Source organism: Pseudopodoces humilis, chromosome 4 (assembly GCF_049639895.1).
Source record: "Pseudopodoces humilis isolate 2021_Gansu_Grassland_sample_001 chromosome 4, ASM4963989v1, whole genome shotgun sequence".
Taxonomy (NCBI): Eukaryota; Metazoa; Chordata; class Aves; order Passeriformes; family Paridae; genus Pseudopodoces; species Pseudopodoces humilis.
This window is the reverse complement of record NC_142203.1, coordinates 33,839,581-33,857,501: the sequence shown is the minus strand read 5'-3', so window position 1 is coordinate 33,857,501 and position 17,921 is coordinate 33,839,581. Positions and strand designations below refer to the sequence as shown.

Below are 17,921 nucleotides of genomic sequence, written 5' to 3'. Positions count from 1 at the left end.
ACTAGCTCTAATATAAAACTAACCACCTAATCAGAATTTGTTGCAACAAAAATACTGATTACAGCTTTTTAAAAATTTTAAAAATACACAGTTACAAAGATAAGTTCTTTCAACAGGCTCCCAAATACTGAATCTTCATATATATTGACTGAGACCCATAAACTGCAGACACTGTTTTAATCCTTCATTCAGGAAGAAAAGTAGGTTGATGTAAGGAGACTGCATACACAACTGTTCTCTCTAGAGAGAATAAAGGGGATAACCTATTCAAATTTTAAATTTATTTTTTTCTCTTAATACTCTGAGGAATCTTCAAGATTTTTCCAAACAGGTAGCAAATGTCACTGCCGAATTAAAACAGAATGGCTGGATGAAATGTCAACATCTTCTCTCGCCAGTATGTATCTTGCATATTTTTAATAAAAAAACCCAAAAAACCAATAGCATGATATTAGCGAGGTGATTTTTTTTGGTATTCATGACTTTGGCTTTTTTTTGTTCACAAGCTCAAAACAACTTTTTCAAATACTCCCATTAGAAATTGGATAAACAAATAAAACTAAAAACTGGATAAACAAATGAAATCCTGTATGCATCACAAAAATGTGGTTTTCTAAGTAGTCCAACTTGGCATTCAGGAATTCCATGCTGATTTTGCAATGTTTACTAAGGAAGTTCCACTTACAGGTGTGATAAATGTAGTTTTACAGATGTGATAAGCACTGTTTTAATTCAAGCTGCAAATTCATTGTATGTTCTGAAAGTCAAACTTTAGATTTTACTTAATAATCAGTAGTTAGAGGTGCTAAAAGGTCACATTATGCACTCTACAATGCACATTCAACAAAACTGGATTTTCTGATGCTGGCAGTTCACACTTAAAACTAACACACTCTTTGAACTTAACATTTACAACAAGATTGTGACATTCATGTTGTTATAATTAGCATAATCATAACTGCATAAATTATGTAAGGCTTTGTGCTTCCTATTCCTAAATTCACTCCAAGAATTCTAGATTATTTAGAAATTTACTTTTATTTACAAACAGCAGAGAAAAAAATTCAGCTACAGCTGCTGTCTTAAGAGCAAACTGCCCTTGGCAAAAGAGGGAGCAGCAAAATGCACTGCAGGGTGTGCTTTGTTTTTTTTGTTGGGGTTTTTTTATCCTTTCTACCATCTGCATCCAAAATCTTTTAATAGGATTTTTAAAAGCCTCTAGAATAGCTCTGGCAAGGATTTTGGTTGTCTGACTAGTCACAGTTACCATAAGTAATCCATTTTACTTACTAAGTGGACTGCAATTTATATGTCAAAAAGAAACTTGAAATGCCATAACATGGAAAATAGTCGGAAAGTTACACAGATAAACTAGTTCTCTATCTGTGGTTCTTACTCTGTGAAAAACAAAAAAAAATAAAAAAACAAAAACAAAACAAAAAACCCACATACCAACAAAAACACCAAAAAACCCCACCAAACCAGGAAGGTATTCTAAACAAAGTATCCTTGGATGAAACTCAATAAGTAGTAGATACTTACTAACTTATAATTTAACCACTTAGCATGTTAATGAGGTATGAAATTTTATATATATATATATATATTTATAAAACAGCACCCCTCTTCCGCAGCCTGTCCAATCTTTATTGTCTCAGACCCCCATAAAACCCAAGCTAGCTACCATTATCTGTCTACTGTTTTCTTCCCAGTTGCTTCTTTGTATTCCGGATTCCCAATGAACCCCTTTCCATCACTTCATAGTCTTTTGTCCTTGTCTTTGATATCAGTGTCTTTGTTTCTCCAGCGATTGCTCCCTGTCTATTCTACACCCTTAGGCATTTACTCAGACTGCGATTTTCATGCTTTGGCAACATAAATTGTTAATCCATGGTCAACATAAGGTCTAACAAATGTTGTTTGTTCTGCAATCTGTAAACTATGCTTGTCTCCATTGTGATTGAAACACCATAACATTTTACAAGACATGCTTTGCCTGAAATCCTAAATCAGCACTTCTACTCTTCCAGATAGATTAGGAGCCTGCAGTATTTGCTTATGCAAGAAAGCTAGAGGAAAAAAAAAAACCAAACTGTAAATTATTAGATTAATTTCAAGTTTTCCCTTGAAACAGAGGGAATTATTTTATTTCAATTATGAAATAAAATTTTCATAATTTACACAATGTTCCCTAAGGATATTCTTGCCATTAACAAAGCATGTACTGTCATGAAAGCACGGACAATCTGGAACACTCAGTCAGAAGTGGAAGGCTGTCAAACCCATCTTTCTCTCCAAGACAAACTTGCAGGCTGGGAACATTTTCTGCTCATAACAGCTTTTCTGTGCTGATTTTATGAGTTATTTACTCAAGAACCCAAATGAGTGTGTTAAGAAGTTTACATCTGTCCATTTTGCACAATCAAATCAAAACCCTTGGGTGCTGCAGTTTTACAATCATGTTTTAGTACAACACACCTAGAAGACTGTATGTCTACAATTAAGAATTCTCTTGTAGAAAAGGAAGTGGGAAGAATGTCAGGACACTACTGTTTTTTCCTAGTTGAATTCAGAGCTACACATTCTCAAGACTAAAAGTACTTGCATGTAAATACAAAATAGAGGTTATTTTCTTCAATCACTCCAAAACAAAAATAGAAATCCCTCTTCCATATTTCTTTCTTGCTATCACTTCCAAAATATACCTCTGCAGCACAAAGAGTAGGTCTCTTCTGCATACTGCAATATACTTCTGCACAGGAATTGCAAGAATTCCTGCACATAAGCATAGCCAAGACCACTTCCACTGTTAACTGTAATAGCAGTACTGGATGCTGCCATACAAGTACTCTTGTGCCATTAACAGAGTGAAACCCATTTAAGAGCATAAAAAGATGAAAAAACATAGCATTTCAATGGGAGACTACAGATGCAGGGAACTACAGAGAATTTAGTTTGAACACAACATATCTCATGCAATGTAAAATCTGGGAATGATGAGACTGAAGCAAGAAGACTATTAAAGAACATCTGCAGCACTACATACACAGAAAATTGAGCTGTGGGCAAGTAGCAAAAGATGTGAATAATATAAGGATAAAGATGGAATCTGCCATCAACCGATGATGTTGCAACATCATGATGGTACAGGAAGCAAAAAGAAAAGGTCTCGTGGTGGTCAGATGACACATTTCAAGTGGAAGAGAACTCTGGTGCTAGTGAGGCAGGTGGGCTGAATTAAGGACAACCCAGTGAATAAATGGCATGAGTAACAACCAGTGGATGAAAAGGAGTTGCAAGTCAGAGCCTAGAGGTTAGACTCTAGGCTCCACTTCCACTAGTGCGTATAAGTTAGCAGCTGGAGAGTACAAGACTACTCTAATTTGCACATGGACACAAAGGTTGTAAGAATAAAGTCACAACTTCATTCAGATAGTTAAATGCATTAACATTAACATAATTTGTTACAAAACCCTATCCCAGGAACCATATTGATCTAACTACATCTTTAAATTGTCTCTTGTTTCATCACCTTGATATAACATCCTGACTCGGAATACATACAACTGTAATTCAATACAGAAGAGTAAACAGACATTACTGCTCTTTATTTAAACTAGAATTCAGAAATTATTGTGTAGCTAACTATCTTCATAGAAGACAGCCACAGTGTGCACACAGCATTAATAAATGGCTTTTAGAGGCAAAAAGGGATTCTCATTCTGATTGGCATCTTTTATGGAAACCACTGGAGTCGTGCAACATCCACGTTTCCTAGAAGGCAGACTGATTCTGTTAAAGTACCAGAGATTCAACTGATCACATAAATAGCATTTGGTTTATTCCGCTAACACTGTGAGTATAGAACACATAAATTTTACACCTACAATGCAAGTTCAACCCTTCAAAATTGGAGAGTCCATTTGCAATACTGTGCATACCACCAAATGACATGGAAGAGCATGGCTCCTTGGGAAATGGGCAAGCCAGGTTTAAGAGGTGATGACCAGGAAGCCATCCAGTTCAGAAGCCAAGTTTAACCCTGCACCTTCAAATGCTATTGAAACATACTGACACAGACCAAAACGACAGTTCTTGAAACATTTATCAGTGTTTCCCAACAGCCATTTAAAGAGATGGTATTTTACCCATTTTACATCTTTACAAGCTAAAGAACAGTACTAATCACATGTTGACCTTGATGAGCAATAATTTACTAGTTTACCAAACCATTTCCAATGCAAGAGAGTAATTCTCCAGGTTTAACACACATGGCATTTTTCTGTCCAAGACATGGCAGGCTTTTCTAAACTATACAGCTGTTTAGAAGAAGAACTAGCAGCAGCTGCATACTAGTTTCCTAATGAAACTTCCTCCACCTCTGAACAGACCTCAATCCTAGAGCCCAAAGAGGAGACAAGCCCTGATGCCAAGCATATACACTCAGTATTTCACACAAGTACACTTCTGATAGCAAAAGTAAAACTCAAGTAAACTAGTTCTCTCTATGAAACTTCCATATGGCGAATCCACTGTATAAGTATGCAGAACAAAGTCTTAAAGAAGGAAACCTATTTTCAGTTTGTGACATTACCAGCCATGTTACATTTTCATAGAAAACTCTTAGCTTACTCCACCAAGAAGTCTCAGAACACTGTACACAGCTGATCGAGTTAAAATGTTCACCATTACCTATAGACTTCCTGTGCATGACCTACATGGTGTTCAGACAAAGCACTAAACAGCTTAAAGCACTCTATCATGAGTTCAGACAACCTCTCAGGTTCACAATAAAACTTGTTCATTGTACAGCATATTATTGGTATACCTCCATTACTACTAGAGCAGGAACACACAGCAGCAAGTACAAACTTTCCTAATTACACCAGTTCCCTGGAAGAATGAACTACATTGTATCACTTAAAATACCTCCATAAACACACTAAAATAATACTAAGTGTAGACTTGGCCTGGATCTCCCTCTGGGGAGGAGTAGTATTGCTCCAACATCAAAGAGCTTGCTAATAGTTGCATTCTCATGGGAGGCAGAAACTTTAGTTGCCACAGACTTCAAGAACTGAAGCAATGTCTCCCACTTAGAGGACAAAAGAGCTTTGCTGGATGGGTGCAGCATGTCCCATACATCTCTAGAAAGAAGCCAAAACACCTAGGGGACTGCATAATAGGGCATGCAACTCACAGTGGAGTCCAATGTCCATTTTGTGGAATTTCTGCTTCAATGTCATTACAAAACAGTGTATTTTTCAGATTATAGCAAAGCAGACACTAGTCACATTTCAGACCTAGAGCCATATAACAGTATTTTACATACATATCCTTATTTTCCTATTGACTTCACATTTCACTGCTTGTTCGCCAATGCCCTGTCCACTGAAAAGATGCACTGGTCTGTTTTAAGTATGAAATTCAGAAATAATACTAGGAAAGCTTTTCTGATGGTGTAATACTGCTTTATCCACCAAAAGGTAATGAATTTATACTTCGCTTCACTTCAGATATTAAGAATATTACCAATTCACATAAGGTATCATGGTATTAGTAGTGGTGTAATATAAGGATGCTTACCCTGAAAACTCATACATGGGGACTTCACTCTTGAATGTAGCATATGTTGTGTTGTAGATCATCTTCCATTCATCTCTACAGTCAACTCATATTAAACACTGCTTCAAAACTCTTTGATTACATACCTCTACCTCAATCAACAACTTAAATATTTATCTTGAAACATAACACAGCTGATTAAATAAATATGACATGATCAACACACCTGCTGTAGATTTGTAGTTTAGAAATCAGGCCATCTGTAGACAAAAGCCCTGGTTTTAAGTCTCAAAAATATTTAGTTATTGTTTCTTCCTTCATTATTCATTATTTAGTGTTTATTTCAAATAAGCAATAAATAAGGATACTTTACAAGTATCACAGTAATATTTTTCAGGGGTTAAAATATCCATTTCAGTGCAATTTTGGTACTTTCATGGTTCTTAATAATCAATAAAAAAAACAGTCATGCAAACAAAACCAAAACAATAATAAAAACCCAAAGCAACAAAACCACAACCCCCCCCAAAAAACATATAACACCCCCCAAAAAAAACCCACAAAACCAAAAAATCAAAACTCTGAAGATTTTTGCACATACCAAGTTACTGCACTACATTTGAATTTTCTACTTGTTGATCAACCTGTTTCACAGAATTTCAAATTTTATTACTTCTACGATTCAAATCCCAAATAACAAAATATTTTCTAATTCAAGACTAGTAAAACAGAGTTAAAAACACACTTTACTTTCAAATGTTAGCTTTATCACAGGACACTGAGATGCATTCAAAAGACCTACCAGAAATACCAGAACTCCCCAGTTACTGGTGTCCACATGAAATGTGGAGGACACATTCCATAGAAGATGTTGCCCCTGTTCTTGTCATTGTCTTAATGTAAACCCAAGACCAAAGACATCACAGCTCATTAGGAATTCAGGGCCTGCACAGCTCTGCTGTGGGAACAGTGTTGCCACTTACAGGGACATTCATAGCAGTTTGATATGCATTCCTTCAAAATGTGTCCTATATTTAAATGTGTTTGCCACAGTGAAAATCACTGCTGCTTAAATACAAACTCCTGACTTACAGGTTCAAAATTCTGGCGACAAGAAAGCAAAACATTCAGGATTACAGTAAGAGGGCAGCACTTGAGGACACTGAAACTGTATTAGATTAACAGGAACTAATACGAAGAAAGCTCTATCTGAATTATGTAAGAAAAAGTGGGAGGAGAATGGAAAAGGAAATAATATGTCAAGCCCTTAGGTTATTACATAAGCATACTTCCTTATAACTAGGCAATACTTTTGCAGCATTTCATTGCAAACTATGGGAAGTCTTACAAAGCATTCACAAGACATGGTTATCATGACCTTGAACAAAGTACTAAAATGGGTTTCCTGTTTTGTTTCTGTAGTTCTATATACAGCATTCAGAAGTCTCTTCCTCAGTCAAATAATATATCTAGAGAGCAGCAAGAGTGGTTTCAATTTAAAACAAAACCAAACAAAAACAGGCCAGTGCTCATTTCTGCTGTAGACAGCTGTCTAACTACATTAATAAAGAGCAGACATTATATATATATATATTATCAGATACAAGTCACCATGTTCTGCTCATCATGCTCTCCACTAGAGTCTAGCAACACTACTGATAAAAATAGCAGCTGCTAGAAACTAGCATGTAAAAATGCAGTATGGAATCAGCTTTCTAATATACCAGCAATCATCTTCTATTCTTACAGTACACTGCATACTGGGTGTTGAAATCATATTAAAGTAGAGAAAACTAAATTTTTGGACTGTATAGCTGAACTTCAAAATAAAGTTGACACTTCTCTCTTCTTAAACATACATACAGACCCTCTTGAGGCTGTTGTCATACAATTATACACTTCTATTCCACATTAGGTAATTACTTACCTAGAAGATTTAAAAGAACAAAACAAAACAAACAAATAAAAAAATACCAAAACAAACAAAACAAAACAAACAAACACAGGGGAAAAAAAAACCCCAAAAAACCTAAACCACCAACAACAACAAAAAAGAAGGGCCAATGAATGCAATGACATTTATTTACTGCATAAGTCTAGGAAACATCAAAGGGATTGAATGACCTAAAAGAATATTATTAGATACTCACCAACATAAACTGTTTCTCTAAAAATTATAACCAAGCTTCTCAGTTTCATAAAACAAAGTCAAAAATTAGCAATCAGTTTAGTCAACAGATGGAAATAGCCTGACAACATTGCATAACCATTTTTTAGAAGGTAAGCATAAAATGTACACGATTTTCCAAAAGACGCTTCAAAGAGGGAAAGATACAACTATCAAAGACACAGTTTCTGTTAAATTGGTTTGCAAGTTCTACTTTTCACAAATGAAACCATTGACCTAAGTTCATAGAAACAAAAATTACAGTCAGCCCAAATACAGAAAAGGCATGCACAGTTACAGCCAAAGCTTGCCTTCAGAGTAAGCAGCATAAAGACAGTTGACAACTTCACTACTTAACATTCTCATTTCTTCATAATGACAAATAAAATCCATCAGTTGGGTGATACTTAACAAACTCTTGCAATTATTAACGTAAAACTCTGATGGCTGGCAGCAGTCTTGATGCCAAATAGATTACAATAACATAAGCTTTGGATTTAGCATTCACTATTAACAATAGTGACAAGATAATCAGTCTTCTCAAAAACTGTTCTCACTTTATCAAAAAATAATTTTATAAGGATGCTATGTGCCATGCTTGTTCCCAGTACAAACTATCACTTCCTGAAGCTCTTAAAGTGTCGATGTTTTAATTACCTGACAAAGTAAAGGAAATAACTCGCTACCTACAAATTTTAAGTGATACAACTGAAGGGTAATCTGAGCCCCAGACCCGCTAGTTCTCAGTATGAAAATCTCAATGAATTTTATAGAGTACTCACAAGTATCTACGTAGTTGAAATATTTCAGTGTTAAGATCAAAAGGAATTATTTGCACAGGTTGTGCAGCTGCTTGTGACAGCATTTATAAAAGGACATCTCATGCTTCACAGGAACCTAACAGAGCTTACAGACCAGAAATAAAGAAGCAGTTCCATGAGATGCCTTATCATTAGCATGTTCTTGGATGTTTATAAACTTCAACCTTCATACTATGTATCAGATAGAGAGATAGATATTTGTGTGTGTACTTGTGTACACACTTATCAGAGGCTAGAACAGAAGCCTCATCTATTGTAAAAATATTGAAAGGGAAATCAAGCTTCCTATCTCCTAGAAGGAGAATTCACAGCTCATTCGATTTCCCTTCATCAACACCATTATTTGTTTGGTCCTCTTACACGACAGTACCCATGCCCAAAATGAAACTGGCATGTTTTGATGCTCCTTAAACTCATTTGACTGCAGTAACCTCTGACTACTGAAGATATACAACTGATGTACAATTAGTAATCTGTATTGCCCATAATGGCAGGAAGAGATATTCCATCACAGCTACTCATTTTTTTCAAAAAATTAGAAACTTCAGATTTATTCAGTGTTGTTTCAAGAGCAGATGCTCAAGGGAAAGCTAAGGGACGATCTGTCTTCATCTCCTCTTATAATGGAAAGTTCTTACAGTCTTTTAAAAACCAAGGCCACCACTAAAACCACCAAGAATAACGTGCTTTGTTCTTCCCAGTCATGCCTCCAGTTTCCAATATTTCAACCTTCTCTCACACATACCATAGATTAAGTCACTAATGTAAAAAGCTGTAAATTTAAAATAAACATACACAGTATTTCCCAATTGCAACACAAACACTAAGACTTCAATAAATTGCCTTGTTTCCTATAACATGTTGCCAAAGCAAACACCTTTTAACTACTATCAGCTACTTCCATTGTATAAGAAAAGGAGAACATGTTATGTATTACAACTGTTCCATGAGAAAGCAGTTTAAGTTCTGTCTTGCCCCACACCTCATTCCCTTTCACTATCTGTGAATTTCTGTCCCCTCAGATGTAACAATGCAAACTTCACAGAACTGTGGTATAAACTAGATTGGTGGAGCAATTTGAGTTATACTGCAAAATAAGTTTTCTTGCTGAAAAACAAACTAACAAAAACCCTATACAGATTAGCTCAAACAAACAGATTTACAGCACAGCCTAACAGTAGTGGCAACATAGGAGTGATGAACTCCAACAGTTACTTCCTGAAGATCCAGTTTTAAAACAGATTGATGCTGTGACATAATAAAAAATATCACTGGAAAAGAAGAAGAATGAAAAGCAAGGGAAGAGAATACCCGCACTCAACTCCATTTTTCTTCCTCAGTAAAATAAAAGATTTGAAAGAAATGCAATTATTTTAACAACTCAAAACTTCTGCACCATTCGCTCAAAAGATCCTTACATTTAGGTAGAGAAGATAATTTCCAAAACAACACAAATATAAAAAAACCCCATAAACTCAAACTAGAGTTACCTCCATAAAAAGTAAGAAGAAACTTCAGCTTTGTTGCACAGCAGGTCCATGACAAAAAAGATGCATCCAGACAGAAGCACCCTTCTTGTGAAAACACCCATTTCATGCTAAAGATATGGCCAAGCGAGGACAGTGGGCTGAAGCAACATGAAGGTATTGACAAATAACAGCAATACCAGACAGAAGACAGAAATCCCACCTCAGTACTTGTCCCTTCCTTTACAGGTTTTCATCTCATATAGGATAGCACATTTGGCTAAATCACAATTCAAAGAAATGTTAGGAAGATCTGTTCATGATAACTAACAGTAAGTAAACAAGACTGCTTTTAGACAACTGCTAAGATGCAGTTGACATTGCACAAGCTTTTCTCTACACACTCAAGGTTCAAGATGGTGCTAGTAAAGAGACAGCAAGCACAAAAAAATGACAGCTTAGTACAGAATCGCATAAGCAATTCTAAAGAAAAAAAAGATTAAAACACTCTTGTAACACCAAGGAGAAAGAACAGGTAACACTGGAAACGAACAAGAAGTAAATAAGAATTCTAGTTGTGATGATAAAGAAATAGTGGATATCACAGAAGATGCTACACCAGGGGAAGTGAAAGAACTCTGTGCAAACATGGAAAACCAAAATGAAAATAAGAAAAACTGGAAAAGAAGTACTCTGGTTCTAATCACCTCAGCAGGCAAAACAGCAGTGGAGCAACAGAAAGAATTAGCTCATCTGGAAGAAAGTCTGGTATGGTTGCATTAAGTTTAATTTAACATGACTCTTAACAAATAAAGCTGAAAAGTCTGGTAAAATAGGAAGTTAACAAAAGGGGGAGAAAGGCTGGAAGTATAACCACAGACAGAAGTAGTGGCAAATAAACAATAATCAGCAAGTAGAAGGCAGTGAGTAATTAAAAAACAACAGTACTATCCCCGTATGGACCATGCACTTAAGAGCTGGAGTCAATGATTCTTGTGGCTTCCTTCCACCTCAGAAAATTCTGTGGTACTACAGACATGCCAGGGAGAATAAGACACCATGTAGCAGAGGATTACATATGCTATTGAAAGCAACAGAGACCAAGGAGAGTAAAACATGGAATCCTTGCAACTTGGGCACAAGAAGCCTGCAGATAGATATATTAACTGAAGACAATTTCAGCACAACACAGAATCTGGACTGGAATTAATTCAGTATGAAGAAAGAGGAAAGAATGTGTGACAAAAAACATACATTCCTCTGCTCAGAAATTTGGAAAAAGAAGAGAAACAGACTAGAGTGCTGTTATTTTTAAGGATGGAGAATAGCAAATCAGAATAAAATTAGGAAGGGAATAAGATGGCAGCAGGAGGTAAAAACCTGAAGTTTGAAAGTAAAAGAGAAAAACTGAATGAATGAGGCTTTGGGTAATTAAAAAGGCAGAAAAAGCATAAAAGAAACACAAGAATACATCTCTGTAAGCAGCAATCAATACTGCTGAATAAAGGTAAACATGTAAATTCTAATCAGTTCTTCTCTGGAAACCTTTAGATTCTGCTGGGAAAGAGGCACAGAAAAAGGCCTAAGATAAAGGCCTTTAGACAGCCTACAAAGCAAAGGAATTGGGAAACATATCTAGGGGGAAAAATGAATAACTGAGTATGAAATAAAAGCTATGAATAAAACTACAAAGAAATCAATCCAGTTCAACAATCAGTCACAGGTAGATGCATTATCAGAAATAAGAGGAGAAGGTGGCAGTCATGAGAAAGGGACTTGGAGATGCAGTAATCAGATAAGATGGCTAGCAGAATCAAAACAGAAATAATCATTTCTGTCAGAAACAGAAACGGGGATTAGCAGATGAAGATCAAATAGGCTAGAGAGCTGAAAAATAAACTTAATGAGAAATCTACTTGAAAAACAAAGTCAGAAGGAATGAGGATTTTCATGATAAGAGATTATGTCAAAGACCAATATGAAGCTAGAAAGGGAGAAGCAAAATGTAGGTGAGGAAACATGAAGGAATTTCTGATGGACCCCTGCCCAGGAAAAACATGAGAGGGGGAAATGCAAAGACCATGGTAGATGAGGAATAGAACATTTATTTTTAATGATAAAAGGGATGATAGGACAGACATTATAGCCTAATGTAGTGCTATGTGGTATGCAGCAAGGTTTCTGTAATCCATATACCAGATAAAACTGCTGATAAAATATTCAGCAACTAGCCTTTGATTTGGATTTCCTGAGCAGACACACCATTGCTTATGGTTAGGAAATTACATATACTGCTATTCTTAAACTTCAGTCATACGGTGCACAAAGGTCAGCTGTTGTACCGTATCTTGCCACGCATAAGGAAAGCAAATGAAAAGTTTAGTAGAATACTATTAATGTAATATAACCTGGCAGCAGAACACAAATTGCACTAAAATCCAAAATCAGTCAGCTGAAACCCAGATATGCATATGCCAGATATGCAAACCAATTCATCCGCTAACATTACCCACAAGTAAGTCTGCATTTTCCTTTAAGAAAAGAACAGTGAACTGCAATTCAAATTTTCTAGCTCTAGAAGAGCTAGAAAGAGCCTACAAAACACTTGAGAAAAGCAATTTCTCTGAAATCATAGAAATAAGGTTGGAAAAGTCTTCAAAACATTACTTCAAAACATCAACTTCACTCGGTGCTCCAAGTCTGTATCAGCTTTCCTTAAGCCACTCCTGACAGATGTTTATCTAACATGGGTTGTTTTGTTTTTTTTAGCAAACCTCAGACAATACAGACTTCACAATATGCTCTGGCAGTCTACTGCAGTGACTGAACAAATTCAAAATCCACCCCTAACATTTAGCATATACCTCACTCTCGTAATTCAAACCACAAAGCTGTTTGCCTTCCTCCTTGCAGCATATTTGCTATACTGAAAGGATGTTTCCTATTGCAACTGGACAGTTCTCCGCAGTGTTCTGCATTGGAAGGACAGAGCTCTTACATAAAAAAAAAAGTCTGCCTGAACGGATGAGATACAAAAACTCATCTCTGTGATGAGTCATCTGGGACAGCAGAGACGGACTTTCCCACATAAGCAGTCTGCTGGAAGCTGGATTCAGCCACTGCAAGTGATACAGCCAAAGGAAACTAACATTTACAAGCGAGCAAAGCACAGCCAAGGCATCAGTCGTGATCGTTCGTACTACAGCCTTCAGAAAAAGAGCCATGCAAAAAAACAGCACAGCTTTGGCCGTGTTGTTCAAAGGCAAAGTTAAAATGGGAAGCAGAGCCGCAAACTGGAGCGTTGGGTGGAGCTCCCGATTGTGCCTTGCCTGGCAGCACCACTCTGGGGGAAAAAAAGGAGTCAGTAAGGGCAAAGCAGAGAGAAGGGGGAGGGGGAAGAAAGAAAAACCGACCTCGGAAACAAGAGATGGGCACGGAACCAATCACATTCAGGGAAATGGATATAGGGAGGTACCTGAACCCTCGGACATAGAGTGAAGAAGGAGGCTGAGATTAAGACTGTCTCTCTTTCCAGTGACAGTGGACTTCAGGGATGCCCTGGGCCTGATGACTTTCCTCCCACGGAATAGCTTCTCTCTGTCGGGTGGGGCAGTAGGGACCCCAAAGAACATGCTGCAGGAAGGGCAGGGCATGCAGAGCTATCTAGGGAGATGTACTGAGGAATGGCGGGGGGGGAGGTGGGGATCACAGGACAGTGGTGCAAGGCACTAGAAGGATGGCAGGTGACAACTGGACGTCTGCAGCTGCAGCCATAGCAGGGAAGTGGAGCAGGGTATGCTACAGATTGCAAAGCAAAAGCACAGCTGGGGAACACGGGGCAAGGTGAAGATGATCCACAGGAGAAACAGCACACAGAACAGTATGCAGAGGGTGGAAGTGCGTAGCATGGTAAGGAGCAAGGCTATTGGGGGGGCGGGGGGAGTGATGTTGGTGAACACGGGGATGCACAACCACGAGCGGGAAAGGCACAGCTACAGAGGGAGCAAAAAGGTGCACAGCTCATGTGCATGAAGGCTTGGGGCGAGTGGATGTAAGGGTGTTGTACCCAGCCACGAAACAGCAAGGCTACGGGAGGGGAAAGCAAGGTGGTCACAGTCACGGGAGGCCAAAGCTGTTGGTGGAGGATTGTGAAGTGGGGAGGGAAAGCAATGGGCTCCCAGCCATGACAGAGTGTGCTTACAGACTGGGACGCAGAAGAGTGCGCAGCAACGGGAGAACGGCGCTACAGGTGTAGCGAGGGGGATGTACTGCCACAGGAAAGCGGGGCTCCGTGGAGGGAGGCAGCAAAGCGGTGCTTAGCCTGGTGGAAGCTGTGCTGCGAGGGGCACAAGGAGATGCACGCCCGCCAGAGAGCGCGGCTGTGGAGGGGACAAGCGGCTGCGCAGGCACAGGACAGCGACAGGGACAGACCAGGGGCCAGGGGGGCCACAGCCGCGGGGCGAGCAGAGGGGCCACGGGCGGGTGTGACAGGTCCCTGCAGCGGAGGACGGCGAGGTCGGAAAAGGGAGGGGAAAACGGGCCACTCACCTGCGAAGCGGAGCTGCAGCAGCCCATGGCGTCCGCGGGTCTCTGCCCCGGGGGTGCCCGCTAGGCATCCACTCTCCGCGACTCCCCCGCCCCGGGCGGCGGCGCGGTGCGGGGCGCGCGAAGGGAGGCACGGAGGGAGCGCCGGCTAAGCGGCGGGGACCGCGGGGCCCGGTCAGTTGAGAGCGGCAGCACCACAAGCGCCGTCGCGGTGCCCCCTCATCCTCCTCCCCCGAGGCCACTCGGGAAGGGGCGGGGCCGGCGGGGGGGCGGGCCTGGGGGCGGGGCCAGTGCACTGCGGCGCAGGGGGTACCTGTCCTGCCGGCGGCTCCGCCCTCGCCCCGCCCCGCGCGCGCGGCGGCCGCTTCCGGTGCGGTAATGGCGGCGGTGGTGCCGCGACTCCGGTGGTGGTCGAGCTCAGATCTCATCCTTCGCTCACCAGTCGCCCGACGGCAAGGTGCGCGCCGGGACGGGGGCAGCTGCGTGTGGAAACCAAGGTCTTCTCAGCGGGGCTTCCCAAGAGTCTGAGAGCCCGCCCGCTGAGAGGTAGAAAAGAGACGTTCATATGACCTCGTAGTACATATACATTTGCAGCCAAGAATTTGTAGTAGAATCAAGGAACATTTCTACACTTACGCTTCCAGGGATGGTGACTCACCCACTTTCCTGGGCAGTCTGTTCCAATGCTTGACCAGCTTTACGGTGGAAGAATGTCCTGTAGTATCCCTTGGTGCAGCCTGAGGCCAGTTCTTGTTACCCGCACCGGGGTGCAGCCTCCTTTCAAGCAGTTGTAGGCAGTGATAAGGTCACCCCCGAGCCTCTTTTTCTCCACGTTAAACAACCCCAGCTTCCTTCAGCCACTCCTCATAAGACTTGTGTTACAGACCCTTCACCATCTCCACTGCCCTCTTCTGGATGCACTCCAGCACCTCAGTGTCCTTTTTCTGCAGTGCCAGAGCTGGACACAGCTTGAGGTGTGGCCTCATCAGTGCCGAGTATAAGGGGACAATCCGTGGTCCTGCTGGCCACACTGTTGCTGATACAGGCCAGGATGCCATTAGTCTTCTTGTCCACCTGGGAATGCTGCTGGATCATATTCAGGCTCTGTTCATGTCCCTGGGCCCTCTTCCACCATGCAGCTTTCAGCCACTTTTCCCCTAGCTTGTAGCACTGCCTGGGGTTATTGTGATCCAAGGGCAGGACCTGGTACTTGGCCTTGTTGAAGCTCTTACTATATTGGCTAATCTCAGTCTCTTTTAAGGTATGTTTACTGGCCCAGCAGTTGTGTTTGATCACCAACTAAATATATGAAGGAATACTCTGCATAATTTATTATTATTTTTTTAATCTTAAGTCAGTATCAGAGTTATCTCCTATTCTATCAATATAGTAGAATATCCATGATAAGAAATAGCATTGCAATGACTTAAATATAAAATGATCCTTTGACAGGCAGAATGAGGCAAAAAAGACCTTGTGACTAGAGAAGGAGTTTTGTTAGGCTTCCAAAAAAACCCAGAAACTGACGTGGGTGAGTTGTGAATCACACTGGGATTTTTTTAGTTCTTGTCAGTTTAATGGCAAGTAGAATCATGGAATCATTTCAGTTGGAAAAGACCTCCAAGATCATTGAGTCCAGCCATAACCCAGCATTGCAAAGTCCGCTGCAAAAACATGTCCCTTAGTGCCACATATCCTCCAAGGTTGGTGACTCATTAGTAACATTACAATTTTCACATTTTATAGTATCTGTTTAAAATAGTGTTTCACCATTTACATAAATATTGCTATTATTTTCATTGTTCCACCTTATTCTATCCAAATACTTCTGTGCTGTTGAAAGTTGTGGCCACCAAAGAGCTGTTTTGCAGGAACAATCTCTAGGAAAAAATTATTTTGTGATTCACACAGTAATTGATAACAAGAAATTTGTAGCCAACTCTTATGTGACTTTGCAGCCATCAGAATCTCTGTTCCTCCATTTTGCCATTTATAAAATTGACTTTTGTCCCAGTGTTTCTTTTTTCCGTTTGCTTGGGCATCAAAAGCATTAGGTCTGTGCCATAGATGTTATTTCGTCAGTCTCTTAAAACAAACCAAATTTGATTTTTTTAAATAGTCTATTAATTTAGGACTTTTGCTTCAATAGTTTCATTTGATACACCAAAATGTTGTCATGAAAATTAAATTCTGCTTTCTACCTTTTTGCATGTAGACTAAACATGTTCAGCATGATTATCAGAGGAGAGTAATGCATTAAAACACAGTGTCTGCCTCCCAAATTTGTGGACTCTTAAAAAAACCCACAAACATTCCAGCCAATAATGAAAAGCTTTGTGCAGCTGCAGAGAGGCAATAGTGACTTTATGGTGATAAAAAAATGCCGGTCCTTAATTGGCGAGGTGGGTCTTTATGAAAAAGCTTGTAAAGACATACCAGCTGAAGCATAGGTAACTGGGATTTGGTGCAGATACGTGACATCTGTAGAAACTATTTGAACAGATACAAGTGTTAGAAATAATCATCTGAATCTTTGCCTCTGGACTAAGGAGATTAACTATGTTTTCAGCAGGGATGCAGTAATAGCAGCAGTAGTTGCCTGACTCTCACCAGTTTTACTGTACTTTGTTCAGTCACACAAAGGAGAGGAAAAGTTAAAAGATTCTGGCTTATTCATAATTATATGAGCTTTTATATTTATTTAGATTAGCATTTCATGAAGGAACTGAAATGAGACTTGCTGAATTTTAGTTCAGTAATGCAGAAGTTGAACTTTAAGCATATGTCTAAGTGCATTTTTAAAATTGTGCTTTTTGGATACCCTTCTGAATCTGAATGTAATAGGCTATAAGTCATGGTTACATCACAAGCTGCTAAAGAGCAAATCTGACTGCCCAAGTTTACTGTTAACTCTATTTTTCCATAACAGATTTGAGTCTGGCCTTCTGCCCTGGCCAAAAGCTTTATCTATATTTTTGTTTCATTGCTAGACTCAAAATGACAGGTAAGAATATTTTAAGTACCATCTGATCCTGAGAAAGAGAGACAACAACAGAGAGAAGGCCCTAGAATGACAGAAATGCCTTTAGTGCTTGTGAAAATTGTAGGTTATGTCCAAACTGTTTCTATTCTGAGAAGAAAGCATTAATTTTATGGTAATATTTACCTTTCATTTCTCACCAGGTGCAGGGTGTTGACCTTACTCAGGCATATTTTAAAACTTAAGGATTTTACAAAGTACAATATAATTTATATCTTGTTCCACATTAATGAGAGAAATACCTTTAAAATTGTATTAGATAAAATTCTGTCCTTTTTCATATGTTCTTAAGTGTGAATTTTGGGAGGGAATCTTTG

The 17,921-nt window shown here is 39.4% G+C and overlaps 1 protein-coding gene across 11 annotated transcripts in view; it reads right to left on the bottom strand.

Annotated features, from left to right (window-relative positions):
• The window catches only part of SLC44A1 (solute carrier family 44 member 1), a 72,051-nt gene extending 57,281 nt beyond the window's left edge, over positions 1-14,770 (bottom strand). For all 11 annotated transcript variants that reach the window (XR_001331971.2, XR_001331970.2, XR_001331969.2 and 8 more), the window contains exon 1: positions 14,568-14,770. Coding sequence is in view for 8 of the 11 variants with exons in the window: in XM_014258819.2 (XP_014114294.2) it covers positions 14,568-14,594 (27 nt within the window). In the remaining 3 variants the exon portion in view is untranslated. The remainder of the gene's footprint in view (positions 1-14,567) is intronic.
• Between the last annotated feature and the right edge of the window lie 3,151 nt (positions 14,771-17,921).